Source organism: Orcinus orca, chromosome 1, assembly GCF_937001465.1.
Source record: "Orcinus orca chromosome 1, mOrcOrc1.1, whole genome shotgun sequence".
Lineage (NCBI taxonomy): Eukaryota > Metazoa > Chordata > Mammalia > Artiodactyla > Delphinidae > Orcinus > Orcinus orca.
Window position 1 is genome coordinate 138,930,050 of NC_064559.1, and position 22,979 is coordinate 138,953,028.

General features: G+C 32.0%; 1 protein-coding gene across 8 annotated transcripts in view; it reads right to left on the minus strand.

Moving 5' to 3' along the window:
* Positions 1–22,979, minus strand: part of PRKACB (protein kinase cAMP-activated catalytic subunit beta) — a 143,207-nt gene that overhangs the window by 19,564 nt on the left and 100,664 nt on the right. For all 8 annotated transcript variants that reach the window (XM_004262951.3, XM_004262948.3, XM_004262952.3 and 5 more), the window contains 5 exons: positions 15,098–15,196; positions 13,984–14,066; positions 11,142–11,268; positions 9,706–9,801; positions 6,624–6,746 (listed from right to left, as the gene is read on the minus strand). In XM_004262951.3, coding sequence (XP_004262999.1) covers positions 6,624–6,746; positions 9,706–9,801; positions 11,142–11,268; positions 13,984–14,066; positions 15,098–15,196 — 528 coding nt within the window. The remainder of the gene's footprint in view (positions 1–6,623; positions 6,747–9,705; positions 9,802–11,141; positions 11,269–13,983; positions 14,067–15,097; positions 15,197–22,979) is intronic.

The window sequence follows — 22,979 nt, forward strand, 5'->3', positions numbered from 1 at the left end:
TTAAAGACAAAAAAAATATTAAAATAAACAAGGAAAAAATGACAAATAGCATGCAAGGTAACTCCATACATTTAACAGCTGATTTATCAGCAGAAATTCTGCAAGCCAGAAGCGAGTGGTATGATATATTTAAAGTGATGAAAGGGAACAACCTACAACCAAGAATACTCTACCAGGCAAGAATCTCATTCAGATTCGACAGAGAAATCAAAAGCTTTACAGACAAGCAATAGCTAAGAGAATTCACCACCAAACCAGCTCTACAACAAATGCTAAAGAGTCTTCTCTAAGTGGGAAACACAAGAGAAGAAAAGGACCTACAAAAACAAACCCAAAACAATTAAGAAAATGGTAATAGGAACATACATATCGATAATTACCTTAAATGTGAATAGATTACACACTCCAACCAAAAGACAGACTGGCTGAATGGATACAAAAACAAGACCTGTATATATGCTGTCTACAAGAGACCCACTTCAGACCTAGGGACACATACAGACTGAAAGTGAGGGGATGGAAAAAGATATTCCATGCAAATGGAAATCAAAAGAAAGCTGGAGTAGCAATTCTCATATAAGACAAAATAGACTTTAAAATAAAGACTGTTACAAGAGACAAAGAAGGAGACAACATAATAATCACGGGATCAATCCAAGAAGAAGATATAACAATTGTAAATATTTATGCACCCAACATAGGAGCACCACAATACATAAGGCAAATGCTAACAGCCATAAAAGGGGAAATCAACAGTAACAGAATCATACTAGGGGACTTTAACAGCCAACTTTCACCAATGGACAAATCATCCAAAATGAAAATAAAAAAGGAAACACAGGCTTTAAATGACACAATAGACTAGATAGGTTTAATTGATATTTATAGGACATTCCACCTGAAAACAGAAGATTACACTTTCTTCTCAAGTGCACATGGAACATTCTCCAGAATAGATCACATCTTGGGTCACAAATCAAGCATTGGTAAAGTTATGAAAACTGAAATCATATCAAGCATCTTTTCCAACCACAATGCTATGAGATTAGAAATAAATTATAGGAAAAACAAAAAATGTAAACACAAGGAGGCTAAAAAATACTTTACTAAATAAATAACCAAGAGATCACTGAAGAAATCAAAGAGGAAATCAAAAAATACCTAGAGACAAATGACAATGAAAACACAATGACACAAAACCTATGGGATGCAGCAAAAGCAGTTCGAAGAGGGAAGGCTATAGCAATACAATCCTACCTCAATAAACCAGAAAAATCTCAAATAAACAATCTAACTTTACACCTAAAGGAACTAGAGAAAGGAGAACAAACAAAACCCAAAGTTAGTAGAAGGAAAGAAATCATAAAAATAAGATCAGAAATAAATCAAATAGAAATGAAGAAAACAATAGCAAAGATCAATGAAACTAAAAGCTGGTTCCTTGAGAAGATAAACAAAACTGATAAACCTTTATCCAGGCTCATCAAGAAAAAGAGGGAGAGGACGCAAATCAATAAAATTAGAAATAAAAAAGGAGAAGTTACAACGGACAGTGCAGAAATACAAAGCATCCTAAGAGACTACTACAAGCAACTCTATGCCAATAAAATGGACAACCTGGAAGAAATGGACAAATTCTTAGAAAAGCACAACCTTGAGAGACTGAACCAAGAAGAAAGAGAAATTATGAACAGACCAATCACAAGTACTGAAATTGAAACTGTGATTAAAAATCTTCCAGTAAACAAAAGTCCAGGACCAGATGGCTTCACAGGTGAATTCTATCAAACATTTCGAGAAGAGCTAACACCCATCCTTCTCAAAATCTTCCAAAAAATTGCAGTGTAAGGAACACTCCCAAACTCATTCTACGAGGCCATCATCACCCTGATACCAAAACCATATAAAGATACTACAAAAAAAGGAAATTACAGACCAATATCACTGATGAATATAGATGCAAAAATCTTCAACAAAATACTAGCAAACAGAATCCAACAACACATTAAAAGGATCATACACCATGATCAAGTGGCATTTATCCCAGGGATGCAAGGATTCTTCAATATACACAAATTAATCAATGTGACACACCATATTAACAGATTGAAGGATAAAAACCATATAATCATCTCAATAGATGCAGAAAAAGCTACAGTAATCAAGACAATATGGTATTGGCACAAAAACAGAAATATAGATCAATGGAACAGGATAGAAAGCCCAGAGATAAACCCACGCACCTATGGTCAACTAATCTATGACAAAGGAGGCAAGAATATACAATGGAGAAAAGACAAGTCTCTTCAATAAGTGGTGCTGGGAAAACTGGGCAGCTACATGTAAAAGAATGAAATTAGAACACTCCCTAACACCATATGCAAAAATAAACTCAAAATGGATTAAAGACCTCAATGTAAAACCAGACACTATAAAACTCTTAGAGGAAATCATAGGAAGAACACTCTTTGACATAAATCACAGCAAGATCTTTTTTGACCCACCTCCTAGAGTTATGGAAATAAAAACAAAAATAAACAAATGGGACCTAATGAAACAAAAGCTTTTGCACAGCAAAGAAAACCATAAATAAGACAAAAAGACAACCCCCAGAATGGGAGAAAATATTTGCAAACGAATCAATGGGCAAAGGATTAATCTCCAAAATATATAAACAGTTCATGAAGATCAATATCAAAAAAACAAACAACCCAATCAAAAAATGGGTGGGAGACCTAAATAGACACTTCTCCAAAGACATACAGATGGCCAAGAGGCACAGGAAAAGCTGCTCAACATCACTAATTATTAGAGAAATGCAAATCAAAACTACAATGAGGTATCACCTCACACCGATTAGAATGGGCATCATCAGAAAGTCTACAAACAATAAATGCGGAGAGGGTGTGGAGAAAAGGGAACCCTCTTGCACTGTTGGTGGGAATGTAAATTGATACAGCCACTATGGAGAACAGTATGGAGGTTCCTGAAAAAACTAAAAATAGAATTACCATATGATCCAACAATCCCACAACTGGGCACATACCCAGAGAAAACCACAATTCAAAAAAATACATGCACCCCAATATTCATTGCAGCATTATTTACAATAGCCAGGTCATGGAACCAAGCTAAATGTCCATCAACAGACAAATATATAAAGAAGATGTGATACATATATACAATGGAATATTACTTAGCCATAAAAAGGAACAAAATTGGGTTATTTATAGAGACATGGATGGACCTAGAGAGTGTCATACAGAGTGAAGTTAAGTCTGAAAGAGAAAAGCAAATATCATATATTAACGCATATATGTGGAATCTAGAAAAATTGTACAGATGAACCAGTTTGCTGGCAGAAAGAGACACAGATGTAGAGAACAAACGTATGGACACCAAGCGGGGGAAGTAGGGGGCATGGGTGGTGGGATGAATTGGGAGATTGAGATTGACATATATACACTAATATGTATAAAATAGATAAATAATAAGAACTTGCTGTATAGCACAGGGAAATGCACTTCGCTGTACAGTAGAAACTAACACAACATTGTAAAACAACTATACCCCAATAAAAATAAATAAATAAATACCACCTCCTCTGTTTTTTTTAAAGGCAAAATATGTGTAGGAGAGGATCTAACAAGCTGATTGATCATCTTTCTGTACATTTATAAATACCAGTTTGAATTAAAATATTGTAAATAGAGAAAGAACGTAAAAATCTAATGTTCAAATATATGTACTTTAATAATTAATCACTTCATTAAACACATTTCATTTAACTTTGATAAGTCAATGATACCTATAATCTTTATAACATTGTTTCCAAAAATATAATCAACATAAAATATTGTTGCATAAAATACCATGCTTTTTAAAAAAAGAAAAAATTCTGAATGCAAAGTATATTTTTAAATGTTATTTGATATCATTAAAACCATTAAAAAATTTAAATACAAATACAGGATCTGTAAGACCAAAAGTGGATTTTCAATGACTTGAACAATTAAAAAATTTGAAAACAAGTTCATCTCCAATTTGACTTTTAGCTACTAACTAGAGAGACAATAATACTCTGTAATGTGGATAGAGATAACTTCTAGTTTGGATTTGAGTGCTGAAACAGATGGTTTTATTGGGAAATGTGAATATGATTTTACATTCAAATAATACAGATCCTAGAGATCACTTAATAACAATTATTTTGTTTTCACGAGTTCTACTTTATGCATAAAGAGAACAAGGAATGAAAACTTTACATCCAATATGGGGAGAGATAATCTGGCACCTTTAGTTAAAAACAATAGTACACCAAACACCCTACAGTATTTCTAATAAATAAAGGAAAAAAATCAGATATTGTGATATGATAAAATTTTATGTTGCTACTCTTCTCTTCTAAGGTGACCAGGATTTAAACTGTTACAATTTTAGAATTTATGCAGATTTAAATTTAAACCGTGTGCTACCATTGGATTCTAAATGTTAAAGTTTGATATGAAATAAAAACATATTCATAAGTAGCCAAAAAAAAATTACACAATGTACAATGATTGGCAAACAGAGGCCAATTCATACAGATGAAGATACATTTGTTTTAGCTAAAACAATTTTTCTAAGTAAATAAAATTTAGTTATGACAGCATCCTTGTCAGAAAATTTGATTCCTCCTATGAAATTAAGTATAAATAAAAGCAATATAGTAAAGATTCAGGAACTCTGTAATTAACTGTAATTAAATTATTTGGAACTATTACTATAATTTCTGCATTCTTAGTCTTTGTACTAGTAAAATATGCTTCTCCCATTCAGTTATTTAAAAGTATTTTAGTCCTCTCATTCTTCATATGACCTTTGGCCTTATTTTCTCTTGAGATTTTACATAATCACTTCTCAAATTCTTAAATAATAAACCACTGCCTTGTCTATTAATTTTTCTTGATTTTTTGTTTTGTTCATCTCAAAAGTTCTCTTACTTTGACTTTAATATTCTGCTGGGTGAAAACAATTACAAAGATAAGAAACCTGAAGCTTAGAGATCTACAAATGTAGCAGGGACAGCAGTAATACTTAATTACCTAAATATCAATACTTCGTCTGCCTTTCTATATTACTTTAGTGTGAATCTTTCAAAAACCTAGCTTAGTTAGCTGTAAGAGGTATTTATTTTTTATCTTTGACATAGTTGAAGTATGCATTCTTTAGTTAGTCCCCTAGTTTGTGAACCTGCCATAATATAAAACTTCCTCCCATAAAATACAGTAAAATATAACTGAAAATCTTGTGATCCCTATAGACTGCATATGCACTATGACATATGGAACAACACTGTGTTGAGATGTGGGTCCTAGGTGGCTGGAGAGACTCATTCTATTGGTGTCTTGTTCCATCCAGCTATTTAAATTTGGGTCTTAGTAACAAAGATAAATTATTATATTATGGACATTGAAGGTACCTTCTGAATAGCTGACATTATAAATTTTAAGTTCATGAATGCTAAGGGTCAGCTTTCATACGAAATATAGAACATGAATCTGGCTGAGATATAAAGAAACAGATTTTTCTTCTATCTCCTTCCAGATTCTTTAGGTTGATTAGGCTTATCTCTGCCTTTCACAAAATACAAAAAAGTCAACTATATCACATCTCAGGGAATGTCATGTCAAGACTGATGTTATATGATCAAAAACAAACAAACAAAACAAACTAATAGAGCTTACCACATGTAGGAAAAGGAAAAATAAGGAAATATAAGGAAACTATCCCTTCCCATGAACTCTGTCATAAATGCATAGAAGGCCTTCTGGGAATTTTTGAAAGCCTACTGAATCAGGCTCATCTCTATTAAAACTGACTGCAGTATTTTTAAAAAGGATCTAATGCATGAGTTACGGCAAGAGTGAATGATTGACTTTAAACAAAATACTCTTGGAAACAAAATGAGGGATTATAAATGCAAAAGAAGAAAGGTTTATGCAGTAATTACAAAATGTAAAATACTCTGACTTATAGTACATCTACTCATATTCAAGAAGAATTAATGTTATTTTCATACTTGCTAAAGATCAATGGCAATTATAATCACATTAACATGAAAAACTGTTTACATCATTTCTATGAAGTCCCATCTTAAAAAGGCTTATCTATTCTATGTCTACTTCCAATTTTGTAATGTTTGACATAATTCAAACAAGTCTCTCCTAAAAAAGCAACGGCATATAAAAACAGCCCCTAAAACTTCTCTCCAAGCAGATACCCACATGAAATAACTAACAATTTTTATTTATTTGAAGGAATATGAAGAATTAGGGCTATGATCCTGTGTTTTACAAGTGATAAAAATGCTAATAATGGAAACTGCTTTATTATTTTGCTAATATGTTTGTAAAATTGCCCTTTTTTACTTAAAAGACTTCAACGATTCAGTATTTACGCTATCTTAAATGAGTGCTGCTCATTTGAGCTGCTAAATATAAGGGCAGCAACTATGGATATTTCTGTCTTTTTCCCAATTTAGGGTAATATTCTGATGACATCAAATGGTTTCAATCTACAAAGCTTAAAATTCATTTATAGAAATAATGAATAATAAAGGAATAATAAATTGTATTACTTACCTTTCCGGAAACAATCTTTTCATAAATCTGAATTGGTTGGTCTGCAAAGAATGGGGGGTAGCCAGCTGCCATTTCATAGATTAACACTCCTAATGCCCACCAATCCACTGCCTTATTGTAGCCCTAAGATAAACCAACACCAAATGTCAATTATTACTTAATTCACTCAGAGGAGAATGAAGTCATAAATTATTTCAAAGTGATCTTCAAGCATATGAAAATTTTTAAAAAGCAGTTGCTGAGCAGTAATTCAGGATAAAATAAAAAATAAACAAAATGTATCAGGTCAGATTTGAATTAAACAAAGGGGCAAATTTCCAGATACTGAAATTGGATATTAGGAAATATTATTAAATCTTCCTAAAATCATTAAGAATATTAAAGACAATAAAAAATGCCCTGTTTAATTGGGATAATTTAGTTGTTGCTCAACAGTAGGAAGGGAATTGGACCAAATTACCCCTTAAAGCCCAATCTAGTTCCATAATATTATGAATCAGGTTTTCTAGAGAACACTTAGAAAGGTCAAAAGTTTTAAAATGAAAGAGTAGATATTGTACTTCATAATAAACAGTGGAGTTGACTTCAAAATATTCTATATTGTTGGGGTTAAGAGGGTGAATATACTCGGGATAATCCCATCCACTTCACAGGATCTTATGAAAGCTAAAAGTTTAATGTGGAACATAATAAATGTAAATATTTAAGTATACTTTATTCATCTAGTGTTTTGTTTCTCATCTCTAAAAGGTATACAAGAAAGATAACTAATTCATGGGATTTTGTGGGGACTACATCAAATGAAAGGAAATGATGTGTATAAAGAGTGTGTTGCAAACCAAATGTACAATTCTAAGGTTTCTTTTTTTTTCATGTTAAGCCTACTAAAATTAAGATTTAGAAGTATTGATAAGAAAATAAATAAGAATAAAATATTAACATGTTTATATAAAGTTTGTTATCAGCCATAATCAGTGTCAACTGTCACAAAAGATTATGAAAAAAAACAAAACAACTTGATCATGGAGAGAAATGAGCTGAGTTCTTGCCAGATCTTTTGGTCTGCCATCACATACAGCCTTTAATTACCTTCGCCACTCCCCCTAGTCCAACCTTTTTTCAAAAATTTAGCTTATAAACTATTTAATTTTCAAATTACTGGCTAAAATATAATAATATAGAGATTTTTTCTTTTTATTTCCTGCTTCTGTATGTTTTTAAAATGAGAGAGACTAGTAAAATAGTAATAGTACTTTGTTTTGCTAATAGAAATGGCATCAACTTTGCTTTAATTCTTTAAATTCAATTCATTAATAATGTAATTAGCATTTTTTTTGCTATAATGAAAGCATGTAACGTTGAAACAGATCCTTTTACCAAACTGATTTCTATGTTTTGGATTGTGTACTAATGTTCATAATAAGTATTCCAGATGCTTTCAATACCCTAGGTACGGAAAACTAAAACAAATCAGTAAGAAAAACTAAATTATAATAGAAAAGTGGGCAAAGGACATGAACTAATAATTCATACACACAAAGAAATACCAAATGGCTATTAAGCATTAAAACAATCTAATAATCAGACATAAGACTTAAAATAATTAGATATCATTTACTGTCTATCAAATTAGTAATGGTTTTTAAAACAAGAATACCCAATGCTGGAGAAAGTGTGGTGAAACAGGTACTCTCAAACACTGCTGAGAAGTGCAAAATTGCTACAATCTTTTTGGACAGTGCTTTGGCAACATGTATTGAAAGCCTTAAAAATGTTCATACTCTCTGACCCTGTAATTCCACTTCTAGGAATCTATCCTAAAAAAATAATTTAAAATATAGAAAAAGCTTTATGTACAAAGATGTTTATCACAGTGATCTATAATCGAAAAAACTGAAATAACCTAAATACTCAACAATAGAAGAATGGCAAAATACAATATGGTACATTTTCAAATAAGCCATTAGAATTATATTTGCATGCTTATTATCATTCAAGTGAAAAAGCTGAATACAAAACTGTACATTCACTATAACATGCATAGAAAAATATATTAAAATGTTTTTTTTAAAAGGCTACCTCTGGATGGTGAGATTATAGGTTTTTTGATTCTTTCTTTATATTTTTCTATATTTTCCAAATTTTATACAGTGAATAGCTATTTCTTTTACCACATATATATATATACACACATACAGTTTTTAAAGTTTTGGTCCCTACTATGTTATCATTATTTGTTAAATGTACTTAAAGAAGAAATATGTTAATGATATTTAGATTATAAAAGAGTAAAAGTTATAAATGATATAAATTATGTAAGATAATGAGAGGAACGCTGAAAGAATTATTTTATTCTAATACTTCTGTAGGTTAGCCAAATTTCAATGATTCAGGGGGTAGTTGTTCAATGTGTAATTATCAAAGCATCTGTGTTATCCCTTTCTCTTTCCTGGCTCCTGTGCCCAGTTATTATCAGTCGCTCCTTTCTGGCTTTCTCCACCAAGGGATGGCAGTAGAAAGGAAAACAAAAGTTAAATCATCCTTTGTGATATGATTAAAAATTTCTCTCACCACATTTTGCACTGTTTAGAAAAGCAGAACTGTATTCAATAAGACTATAACTATTCAATTGCTATAATATTCCTATTTTTAAACTAAAATTTTAAAAAATAATTCACATACATTTTTTTTCATTTAAGTGGTAAAGTTGAAACAAAGGAAGAATTGACAACTAGTACATGTGGTCTTTAGTTTGCCTCTTGGTGTAACCCAGAGCAAGGGCCTCCTCGCCCTCCTGTATTGGGAATAATTATGAATAGGCTATGCTTTTGGCTTCAAAACATGGGTCTAGAGGTCAGATTTATTCATACTAATTCTCTCAGATTCAGAGTTAAAATCACCAGTTAATGGGATTACTGGTAGACTCTAAACAATTACTTTTTAGTAATTATGAACAAATAGATTTAAATTCATATTTAGATTAAACATGTAAAATTAGATCAATAAACTTTTTTTTTATAAAAGTCCACAGAGATGCATGCCTTATATTTCTACTTCTTACATAACTACATTATAAATATACCTTGCTGAGAATTATTTCTGGAGCCAAATATTCTGGAGTGCCACATAATGTCCAAGTTCTGCCTTTAACTCTTTTGGCAAACCCAAAGTCTGTGACCTATAAAAGACAAAAAAACTTGTAAACATTTATTATTTCATAATAAATGTACTACTGTACCTAAGTTGAAAGTTAAAAATCAGAGTTAAAATTAACACCATGAAAAAAATTAAGTCAATGTAATTGACACTAATCCAAGAAGGCACTGTTTAGTGAATAAAGGTTAAAGCAACCCATGCTGGAGAACCTTTCCCTGACACAAAGAAACAAATGAACCAAAAAAAAAAATATTTTTAATAAAAATGAAGCAGTGCTAGGAGTGTTCCTTAAGTCCAGCATTGTCCTCTGCCCTTAATTACATCCTCAGAAGTGCAAAAGCATCACTGGGAGAATCTTAATAACTGAGTAAAAAGGAATGCTCTCATTCTATTGATAGTACAAATGGAAAGAAAACACTACCACCAGTCCATTATTGGTAGCTGGGCCTCCTTTCATAGCTGTACTGTAGTGTTAAAAAGCATGGACTCTTGGGACAGGCTGACGGGGTTCAATTATGACTCTACGTGTGTGACCTTGCTGTTCCTTAGTTTCATTAATCTTAAAATGAGGATAACAGTAGTATTTACATTTCATAGTGTTATCAGAATTAAAAGAGGTGATACATGTAAAAACACTTAGAATAATGCCTGGCACTAAGTGAGTACTCACAAATTTAGCTATTATTTCTTTACGCAGGAGCCTGAAATCAGTTTACAACTTCTAATTTCTATTACTGACCTTCCATCTTGGCAAAAGTACACGATGCCCCATACATGCCCCTACGTCACATGTAGGGAGAAAAAAAATCTCCAAAGAAGGAAGTCTAATGCTTACGGTACATACTATAGATTGCTTGACTCAACAGATTCTAGCTCGCCTTCCTGAGCTATAGAAACTGTCACACTAAAAATTATATTTAACTATAGACTAAGGGAGATAGAAACAGGTTCCATCTTTTTTTTTTTTTTTTTTTTTTGCGGTACGCGGGCCTTTCACTGTTGTGGCCTCTCCCATTGCGGAGCACAGGCTCCGGACGCGCAGGCCCAGCAGCCATGGCTCACGGGCCCAGCCGCTCCGCGGCATGTGGGATCTTCCCGGACCAGGGCACGAACCCGTGTCCCCTGCATCGGCAGGCAGACTCTCAACCACTGCGCCACCAGGGAAGCCCCAGGTTCCATCTTTGATGGAACTTTTGGTTCTGTAATAGCAACAGAACTGTGAGCTCAATTTAAACTGTTAGGAAGAATTGTCTCCCTCAAAGAAAAAAAAAAGAATCCAATATTGGTAGTTGTGGTTAAATACATATAACTTCTTACCTAGTATTTCTCAAATACATTATATATAATGTGTTCAAGTCATACCTGGATATAACCTTGATGGTCAATTAAGAGATTTTCAGGTTTTAGATCTCTGTAGATGAGGTCTAGTGAATGGAGGTACTCGAATGTTAGCACTATCTGAGCTGCATAGAACCGTGCATGGGGTTCACTACAAAGAAACAAAACATTGATTTCAGTAAAATGGGTTAACATATAGTAATTAGTAGATTATACAAAAAAAAAATAACATGAGGTAGAGGCATTTTGGGAGCAAAAAAATTTTTTTTTCTTTTAAACATATGTAAAGAAACATGTTAGTTTCCAAATATTTACTAAATCTATAAATCATCTTCAAATAATGCTTTGATATACTTAGTGGGCAGCATATGTTGAAGAAAACTTAACTCTCAGATTGTCATTGTAATTTAAATTATTATTGGCCATGTTAGAAGACATTGAGAATGACTGAAAAGCACCAGTTAGATTATCTGTCAGGGCAATTGCTATTAATGATAGGCTCATCTCATCTACCTTTCTCATAAATTTCAAGTACTTAAAGAATTTCTGCATTAATCTGCAGATTTATGCCATTTTACCCAGGCTGTTACTATTACAAAAGTGACATATGCTCATTATAGAAAAAAAGCCATAAAATATTAATGAAGAATAAAGATTCCAATAATCCCATTCAGAAACCAGATTCAATCCTGGTATCTAAATTTCCAAATCTTCTACTATGCATATTTATACAGATACCTGAACATAGGTATAATCTGTATATTTAGGTAAATACACACAGTTCTGGATACACAGATTAACTGATAGATTATGGTAATTTTGATGCCATATTCTGGGTATTACTCCAAAAGGATGTACTGTTTTCTAGTTTGAGTTTCTATTTCATCTTGTAGTGTATACACTGAATTCTTCTAATCTTCCTGATATATTGCAATGACTTTCAGATTTGTGTCCTCAATGAACAACCTTAACTATGAATAGAATTTCCCTCAAGATGGTTGACATGAGTTTGATCTGGTAGCACCAAAAATAGGAATTCTAAAAAGAGATTGTATATGCTACTCCTTTTGCTTGTCACTCACTATATTTCCAAGGTCCTAGCCTGATACACACCAAGTGCTCAGAAAATATTTGTTAAATGAATGAATATGTGAAGAAAAACACTTTTGTGGCAATATTTTATAATATCCTTCCAGTTCCAGCCCTATCATGACACTGTTACAAGGTATACCATATGTCCTATGACAAGGAATGAGAATACTGTAAAGGGAGATTAAAAGAATCATCCAGGTCATTGAAATATTTATCCCTAATTTTGGAAACGTTTGACCTGGGAAGTCCCCTCTCATTTTCTTCATACACCCGTTAATATAAGATGCATTTATCATCTTATCATCATAAACATAAGATGCACTCAGCATTTTATGTTTATCTCCACACTGGTGTTTGATTGGAGGTACACAAACATTACATAGATCTTTAATCAAACTGTTGAAAGGTCAGAACAAAATATTCTATAAGGAACATTTAATGTTGTAGCAGCTTTAAGTCTAGACAGTTACTATTTAAGTAGAGAATCGTAATGACTCCATTGATTCTGATTAGAACCATGCTCAACAATAACTCAGTCTTCCTGTTGCCTCAAAGTTTCTAAGGTGGGAGTTAGCAACCTTTCAAGTGTATAAATAGTATGTGTGAAAGGTTAGAAACGACAATGCCTGTGTGTGAATTATGTCAATCAACTTGCTTTCCTCTTAGTATCAAGTTAAGTATTAAAGAAATAAGAGTGTGGGGAGTTGCAAAGAAAAGAAATAATCACAGAAAATGGATAAAATATTTTTTGAAGACAGGTTAAGGTGTGGTAATTCAGTGTAAAACTCTAAATTATCATAGGGCAACATGAGAATTCTGGACCTGCCTGGACAAGGAGTGTAGGAGAGGACAACAGGAAGTTAAAAAAAAATCATTAAAGAGAAGTTACTCTGTATCAGCACAGTGCCTGACATATATTAGGTGTCCTGTACATATTAGGTCAATAAATGAATTTTGGTTTAGGCCTCAGGTAACTAAAATAACTCTCATTCTGGCCCATTACTGAATATGATCTCATGGTAATCCAAGTCTACCATCATGTTTTCATGAATTGAATTACCATCTACAGTCTTGTTTGAATTCATACTGATGTTTTAATTAATGTCAATATACAGTATACTGAACAAAGCTGGACCTGCTCTTGGTTTCAGCTTCATTCTAATAGTGATTTTAAATGAACAGTAGTAGCTTACAAACTATTACACACAGGTAAAGTTAACAAAATGTATAAACTCTTTTAATAACTGTGTGACCTTATTAGTAATAACCTAATGACAAGGTACAAACTCCTTTTAAATTACATATATATGTTTAAAACTCAACATGGCAACAACGTTAAGGAGAATAAATCTGTGCAAAACAAACTTTCATAATTTTATCACTATGATATCAATGATTATCTTTTCTATATATTTATTTCTTATCTTCATCCTTACACAAACCTCTTCCCCAGAGATGTATTATTAATATTTATTCAGTAAACACTGGTCTAAATTCAATAAATTTTTGCAATATCTGGATAGTCTTCAAATAATGGACCCTCATGATACCTACCAATGCTAGAATATTTATACTGCTATCATGGTGCTTTTATTTAATTTTTAAAACTCAGTATGATGTGGCCTCTTATTAATGTTTCCATGTAACTCTTCATATAGCTAAAATATTACTAAATTAAATGAAATAAATTTTTAACATTGACAATAACTTAAAAGTTTGGTTTAAAACAAACACACAGCATATAAAGATTTGAGGAGTGTAAAGTGTTAGTTACCTGAACCTTCCAATTCTTCTTAGATGTGAAAACATTTCACCACCAGGGACATATTCCATAACCATGTATAAATTAGAATTATCCTATGAACAAATAAAAAGGATAACTAAATCAAAATTATGAAACATTATTTTGCACAAAAATATTTTAAGATAACACCATGTTCAATTAGAAAAAGACAAATTAAAAAATCTGATACATTACTAACATTGGGAAATAGAGAATAAATGGAAAAGGCCCTAACTTTTCTACACTGGGGCACTTATTTTCTCCCCCCTGGTACTCTTGCCACAGATTAGTATGGGATTTTTGCTGTTCCTGCTCTTGCAGGGAACACTTAACTCTTGAACACTTAAACACTGTGGCAATGACGTAATGCTATAGTGTAAGCAAAAGTTAAAAAACAATTTGAAAAAGTTAGTAAGAATATTTACATTTTATGTACTAAATTAGGTCAGAGAGATTAACGATTTTTAACATCATCCTAAATACACAGATCTTCATTTGATTTAAAGAATAAAGGAGGAAAAAGGAAAAAGGCTAAAATGTTCCATATTAATCAATTGGTAGAGAGATGCTAAGTATCATTCCAAAAAGCTGAAAAGCTGCCAACTTAAAGAATAAACCTTGTGCAACTTTATGAGGTGCTTGAGCAGAGGGCCAAAGATTGTTCTGCTTCAAATAAATGAAAAGGCTAGAGCACAAATTACTAAGTAAAAGACGACAGTGAGATTGCAGCAGCAAAGGTTCAAGAGAAGAAGGTATGTGGGTGTATTCATTAGTATGAGTGTAAGATTTGCTTAATAAGATGTCACTATGAATTTTGATAAATTAAAATACTTGATTTTATAATACCATTTCATGAAAAATTACACATTAACAAAGTTAATTACACATTAACTTTAACAATTTCCTCAATAAGAATCAAAACCTTTTCAAATGTCACCTAAGTTTTTAAGCACAATAGGACTTAATTACATAAAATCTAAATATATTACTTTTTTGTTTATTCATTTTCTCCAGGTTTATCATATAGATTAGAATCCTATTATAACTTTGTAATTTAAAAACTATGAAGTTGAAAATATCTCATTTAGATAGAAGTAAAATTTACCTTAAAAGAATACTCCAGTCGAACAAGAAAAGGAAAATTCACTGCCTGTAATATTCTTTTCTCATTCAAAGTATGCTCTATTTGCTTCAGTTTAACAACCTGTAATTGACAAAAAAAAGATATATTTATGTATTTGAACAAACTTTAAAAGCTGTTATAATTTTAAAAGAAAAAAAAGTTTTCCATATCATGATGAACTTGGATAAACAAAATTGCTATCTTAGATAAGGATAATAATAATAACTACCAACTAGGCTTATCAGACTCAAATGAAAAACCTAACAGAGGTTTAAAACTTGGTCTTCGGAAGGTTAACTATAATTTTCAGTAAAGAAGCAAGAGCTAAGAAAAAAGGGACTCATAATAAATTACTTAAAAAATTAATATGTGAAAATACTTAGGTCCTAATGACTTATAGTCCACTAAAAGAGCTGGCACAAATTACTGTAATAAGTAGGTACTGATTTTAAATCTTGAGAAGATAAGCAAGAAAATTAAAGATTGAGGAAAAGTCAATAACTAAAAAACAGGAGGTAAAAATGAACAATCTGTTAATTTCATAATACCTGAATAAATACAAGAACATTTGCAGAGCCATAAAATATTGACAAAAATGACTATGTCTTTATAACAAATAAGGTCATATAGGATTAATCAAGCTTCCACTGGATTGTCTAATCAATCAGGTACATAGTAGGGAAAGAAACCTATCTTGACTTCATGAAGACTGTGATTCTATTCCACATGTGATTCTATTCTGAATTTAAGAAAAACAGGGTTTTGTATATGTGTAAATCATTAGGAAGTGGCATTTTTTCTTGACAGAGGCTTATTGTCAGTGTGGGGTAGTCACAGAACTCGAGAAGTTGAACATGAATAAGAAAGGTTATCAAAGATACCATCCATTATTAGGATATAAAATTATAGTATAAAAATAATGCTAAGTAAAGAATAATTGACTAAGAGTCAGAAGACCTGTGTTCTCTAGACCTTCTATTCAACCAGTGTGTGACACTGGAGATGTTATTTCAACTCGTCGGACCTCAGCTGCTTTTTTTTACCTGAAAACATGAAGTGAATGAATCACTATTGTCCACATTCTAACTGGTTACAGAACCAATTAGTTCATATTTATCACAATAAATTATATAACATTAGCTGGAGAATTATTGTTGCTTTGTGTTTACTTTTTATTAATAGACTGGTTTTTTTTAAGCAGTTTCAGGTTCACAGCAGAACTGAACACAAAGTACAGAGATTTCCCATATACCCCCTGCCTCCACACATGCATAGTCTCCTCCATTATCGACATTCTTCACCAGAGTGCACATTTGTTACAATTAATGAACCTACAGTGACCCATCATTATCACCCATTAATTTCATTAGGGTTCACTCTTGGTGTTGTACATTCTATGGGTTTGGACAAATGTGTAATGACATGAACCCACCATTATAATATACAGAGTAGTTTCACTGCCCTAAAAATCCTCTGTGTCCCACTTATTCAACCCTCCCTTCCCATCAAAACCAGGCAACCACTAGTATTTTTACTGTCTCCATTGTTCTGCTTTTTCCAGAATGTTCCATAGGTGGAATCATATAGTATTTATTTAGCCTTTTCAGATTGACTTCTTTCACTTAGTTTATGCATTTAGTTTCCTCCATGTCTTTTCATGGCTTGATAGCTCATTTTTCTTTTTTTTAGCATTGAATAACATTCCATTGTTTGGATATACCAGTGTTTACTTTTATGTATTACAATATACACTGGGTTTTTAGTTAGGCATAGACAATGTGTTACCTTGTGAAATAAGTAATGAAAACTGTAACAGAGAGGCTTTCTGCATTATAGCCTTAAGCCAAATGTGTGTGTATGTTGGGGGGCCTAACAATTAAAATGAATCTAAGACATATGAGCTGGCAACGCAAATAATGTTGGTTAATTTTTAAATTAATTTTTAAAATTAACTAATTAAATTTTAATTTACTTTTAAATATGCATATCTACTACATGTAAGGCACAAGTGCAACAGAGATAAGGACAAGAGAGTATCTCCCTTCATGCTCCATAAAATTTACTTGAAAGTATGATGCATAAATATGAGAACAGCAATTTATGAATAACTGCCAAATGAGAGTTATGATGTTATAACTCTTCAGAGGAGAAAATGTTTACATTAGGCCTAGTACATAATCTTTCTGAGTCCAAGATTCTTTATAAAATGCTGATGATAATTATAATACCTACTTTGAAAGTGACTGTGTAGCACAATACATGTCAAGTGATTAACACAGTGCTTTACACAAAGTAAAAGCTCAATAAATGTCAATTGTTATTATAATCTATTAAAAAAGGTGAGAGCTCAGCTGGGTCTTAAAGATGGATAGATATCAAAGGTTAGAAAAACATAGAGGAGTAGTACAGTCAGGGTTAATATCCAGAACCATTACCTGAAGGGGGAAAATATAGAAAGATAAGTCTTCTATACTTAGATAAATAGTACTAGAGATGTAATGTACAACATGATAAATATAATTAACACTGCTGTATGTTACATATGAAAGCTGCTGAGAGTAAATCTAAGAGTTCTCATCACAAGGAAAAAAATTTTTTTCTTTTTCTTTTATTTTGCTTCTATCAGAAGATGGATATTCACTAAACTTATTATGGTGATCATTTCATGATGTTATTATATAAATCAAATCATTACTAATACAGGCTATATGTCAATTATATATCATTAAAACTGGAAAGAAAAAAAAAGGTAAGTCTGATTGCTAATTCCATTTGGTAATAGCTTAGGACAGTGCTTCTCAAAATTTGGTGATGAAGTATGCCAGAATGGCACAGAAAATTAACAAGTACCCCTGGGAATATAGTCCATGTTTTATTTTCAAAATTCAAATAAAATTTATATTTACTTCTTAATATTTATGTTAATTTAAATATATATATTTAAAAGCACTTCTAAATAATTACTTATCAGCTGAGTTTTTTTTAGCCAAACACTTGAGAAGATATTAATATAGAAGATAGGCCATGTATCACCGCATATTACCCTGCACCACCCAGCAGAGCACCAAATACTCCTGTGAGTCAAGTTTCAATCAGAGAAGTAGAGAATAGTGGACATGTAGGAAAAGTGTCAAATAAGCCTATAGTGGAGTCTGGAAGAAAATTATAAAGTGCTTGAAAGTAGGCTGCAGAGCTCTGGCTTCATTTAATAAACATCAGGAAGCTTTCTGGCTAAGTGAAATGATATGATATGGTAAGAAAACTTCACTGGCAACGAGGAGGGTGAATTAGTACAGGGGGAAAAGTGTGGGGTTGTGAAAATTAATTAAGATGCTATTGTGAAAGCCCAGTTAACGTTAGTGAGAGATCAAATTATGTGGTGGTAGAAAGAATCTTAGGGATAACAAATACATTTCAAAGGAAAAATTAAACAAGGAGTGGAGGCATAGAAATCAGACAAAGCTTGTGCAAATTCCTAGTTCATCTTACTAGCTGTTTGACTTTGGAAAAATTACTTAAATAGGTTATGGGCTTAAAAGGGAAATTAATGTCACACAAAGTTGTTGGGAAGATTCACTGATACAATAATATAAAGTACCTAGCAATGCTAGACATATAGTAAGGAATAAAGAAATGAGACTTCCTTGATTTCTGCACTGATTTTCTTCCCCATGCTCCATACACTATAAGATAGAAGCCAAAAAGAGTTAATTGAAAGATTTATGGCAAAAAGGTTATTATGGAGTGTTATTTTATTACTTATCTTTAGCAAATTACAGTAAATAAACTTGAAAAAAATTCAGAACATAAACACTTTGTCCTAATTATGAATAGATCCAGAACATTGCCGCAGTAGAAATGACTTCAAATGGCAGCTATTCTTCTGGAAAATGCTCTTTCACCAATATTTAATCAATGAGTTAATCTTCTCAGTAACTTATCTTACTTCTCACTACCTTACTAAAAAAGAAATTTGAAACTTCCCTAAATACTTTAAAGCATAAAAATGGTATCGTTTGTAATCCTTTTAATATTTTATGACTAGAGTACATTCTGTTAACATCTTAACAAAAAATATGAGGGACTATACAGATAATAACATTTTAATAATAGGTTTAATAAAAAACATATAAATTTGATATAGTATCGTGTCATCTCCCAACAGTGACAGTTGTACTTTTTCCTTTCCAATTTGGATTCTTTTTCTTTTTCTTGTCCGTTTGCTGTGGCTAGGACTTCCAATACTATGTTGCATAATAGTGGACAGAATGGGTATCTTTATCTCATTCCTGATCTTAGAGGAAATGCTTTCAGTTTACCAGGGAGTATAAGTGTTAGCTGTAGGCTTGTCATTTTTGGCCTTTATTATGTTGAGGTATTGTTCCCTCTATACCTACTTTGTTGAAAGTTTTTGTCATAAATGGATGTTCATGTCAAAAGCTTTTTTGTCAAAAACTTTTTCTACATCTATTGAGATGATCATAGGATTTTTGTTCTTCAATCTGTTAATGTGGTGTATCACATTGATTGATTTGTGGATTCTGAACCATCCTTGCACCCAGGGATAAATCCCACTTGATCGTGGTGTATGATCTTTTTAATATATTGAATTTGGTTTTCTAATATTTTGTTGAGGATTTTTGCGTCTGTGTTCATCAGTTACATTGGCCTATAGTTTTCTTTTTTTATGGTGTCTTTTTTCGGTTTTGGTACCAGGGTGATGCTGGCCTCATTCAATAAGGTCACAAGCATTCCTTTCTCTGAAATTTTTTGGAATACTTTGAGAAGGACAGATGTAAACTCTTCTTCAAATGTTTGGTAGAATTCACCCATGAAGTCATTTGGTCCTGAACTTTTGTTGTTGGGAGGTATTTTTTTTTTTTTTAATTACTGATTCAATTTCATTACTGGTAGTTGGTCTGTTCATATTTTCTATTTCTTCCTGATTCAGTCTTGAGAGAGTGTACTCTTCTAGGAATTTATCCACTTCTTCTAGTTTGTCCAATTAGTTGGCATGTAATTGTTCGTAGTAATCTCTTATGATCCTTTGTATTTCTGTGGTGTCAGTTGTAACTTCTTCTTTTTCATTTCTGATTTTATTTATTTGGACCCTTTCTCCTTTTTATTTGATGAGTCTGGTTAAAGGTTCTTATCTTTTAAAGAAACAGCTCTTAGTTTCATTTATCTTTTCTATTGTTTTTTTCAGTCTCTCTTTCATTTATTTCTGCTCTGATCTTTATGGTTTCTTTTCTTCTACTAACTTTGGGTTTTGCTTATTCTTCTTTTTCTAGTTCTTTTAGGTGTAAGATTAGGCTGTTTATTTGAGATTTTTCTTGTTTCCTGAGAGAGGCTTGTATCACTATAAACTTCCCTCTTAGAGATGCTTTTACTGTGTCCCACAGATTTTGGATCATTGCATTTCATTTTCATTTGTCTCCAGGTATTTTCTGATTTCCACTTTAATTTCTTCAGTGACCCAATGGTTGCTCAGTAGCACTATGTTTAGCTTCCATGTGTTTGTGTTGCTTGTACTTTTTTTTTGTCGTTGGTTTCTAGTCTCATATAATTGTAGTTGGAAAAGATGCTTGATATGATTTCAATATTCTTAAATTTATTAAGACTTGTTTTGTAGCCTAGCATTGATCTACCCTGGAGAATTTCCATGTGTGCTTGAAAAAGAATGTGTATTCTGATGCTTTGGGATGGAATTTTCTATATATAGCTATTAAACCCATCTAGTATAATGTGTCACTTAAGGGCAGTGTTTCTTTATTGATTTTCTATCTCGATCTGTCCATTGATGTAAGTGGAATATTAAAGTCCCCTACTATTAATATGTTACTATCAATTTCTCCCTTTATGTTTGTTAATATTTGCTATATGTATTTAGCTGCTCCTATGGTGAGTGCATATATATTTATAATTATTATTACTTCTTCTGGCATTGACCCAATTATCATTATGTAATGTCCTTCATGTCTCATTATGGTCTTTGTTTTAAAGTCTATTTTGTCTGATATAAATATTGCTACCACAGCTTTCATTTTCATTTGCATGGAATACCTTTTTCCATCCCCTCACTTTCAGTCTGTGTGTGTCTTTAGATGTGAAGTGAGTCTCTTGTAGGCAACATATATATGGGTCTTGTTTTTTATTCATTCAGCCACTCTATCTTTTGACTACAGCATTTAGTCCATTTACATTTAAAGTAATTATTGGTAGATATGTACTTATTGTCATTTTGGTAACTGTTTTCAGGTGGGTTTTTTTGGTAGTTTTTTTTTGTTTCTTTCTTCTTCTTTTGCTCTCTTCCCTTGTGATCTGATGTCTATCTTTACTGTTATGTTTGGATTCCTTTCCCTTTTTTTGTGTGTGTATCTATTATAGATTTTTGGTTTGTGGATACCAGGAGGTTTATATATAACAACCTATACATATATGTGGTTATTTAAGTTGATAATCTCTTAAGTTTGAATGCATTCTAATGGCTCTGCATTCTTACTTCCCCCCTGCATTTTTTAGATGCCACAAAAAAGCCTATTATAATAAATGAATTCAGTAAGGTTTCAGGACACAAAATTAAGGTATAGAAATCTTTTGTGTTTTAATACACTAACAACAAACTATCAGAGAGAGAAATTAAAACAATCCCACTTACAACTGCATCAAAAACAATAAAACACTTAGAAATAAATCTAACCAAGGAGGTAAAAACCTGTACTCAGAAAACTAAAACACATTGATGAAATAAATTAAAAATGACACAAACAAATGGAAAGATACACTGAGCTCATGGATTGGAAGACTCAAGATTCTTAAAATGGCCGTACTATTCAAGGCAATCTGCAGATTCAATGCAATCTCTATCAAAATACCAACAGCATTTTTCACAGAACTAGAACAAATAATTCTAGAATTTATATGTAAACAAGACCCTGAATAGCCAAAACAATCTTGAGAAAGAAGAACAAAGCTGCAGGTATCATGCCTGCTGATTTCAAAGTATACTACAAAGCTACAATAATCAAAACAGTATGAAACTAGTATAAAAACAGACACATAGACCAATGAAACAGAATAGAAAGCCCAGAAATAAACCCATGCTTATATGGTCAATTAATTTACAACAAACAAGGCAAGAATATACAATGGAGAAAAGATAGTCTCTTTGATAAACGGTGCTGGAAAAATTGAACAGCTATATGCAAAAGAATCAAAATGGGTTATTTTCTCACACCATATACAAACATAAACTCAAAATGGATTAAAGACTTAAATGTAAGATCTGAAACTATAAAATTCTTAGAAGAAAACATAGGCAGTATGCTCTTTGACACCTGTCTTAACAATGTTTTTTTGGATATGTCTCCTCAAGCAAGGGAAACAAAAACAAAAGTAAACAAATGGGACTACCTTAAACTAAAATACTTCTGCACAGTGAAGGAAGCTATGAACAAAACAAAAAGGCATCCAACTGAATGGGAGAAAATAACTGCAAACAATGTCTGATAAAGGGTTAATATCCAAGATATTAAAAAAAAATCATAAGACTCAACATCAAAAAACAACCCTATTGAAAAATAGGCAGAGGACCTGAGTAGACATTTTTCTAAAGATGACACACAGATGGTCAACAGGTACATGAAAAAATACTCAACATCACTTATTATCAGGGAAATGCAAATCAAAACTACAATGAGATATAACCCTACACCTGTTAGAATGGCTATTATAAAAAAGACACAAATAACAAGTGTTGGCAAGGATGTGGAGAAAATGGAACCCTCATGAACTGTTGGTAGGAATGTAAACTGGTACAGTCACTATGGAAAACAGTATGGAGGTTCCTCAAATAATTAAAAGT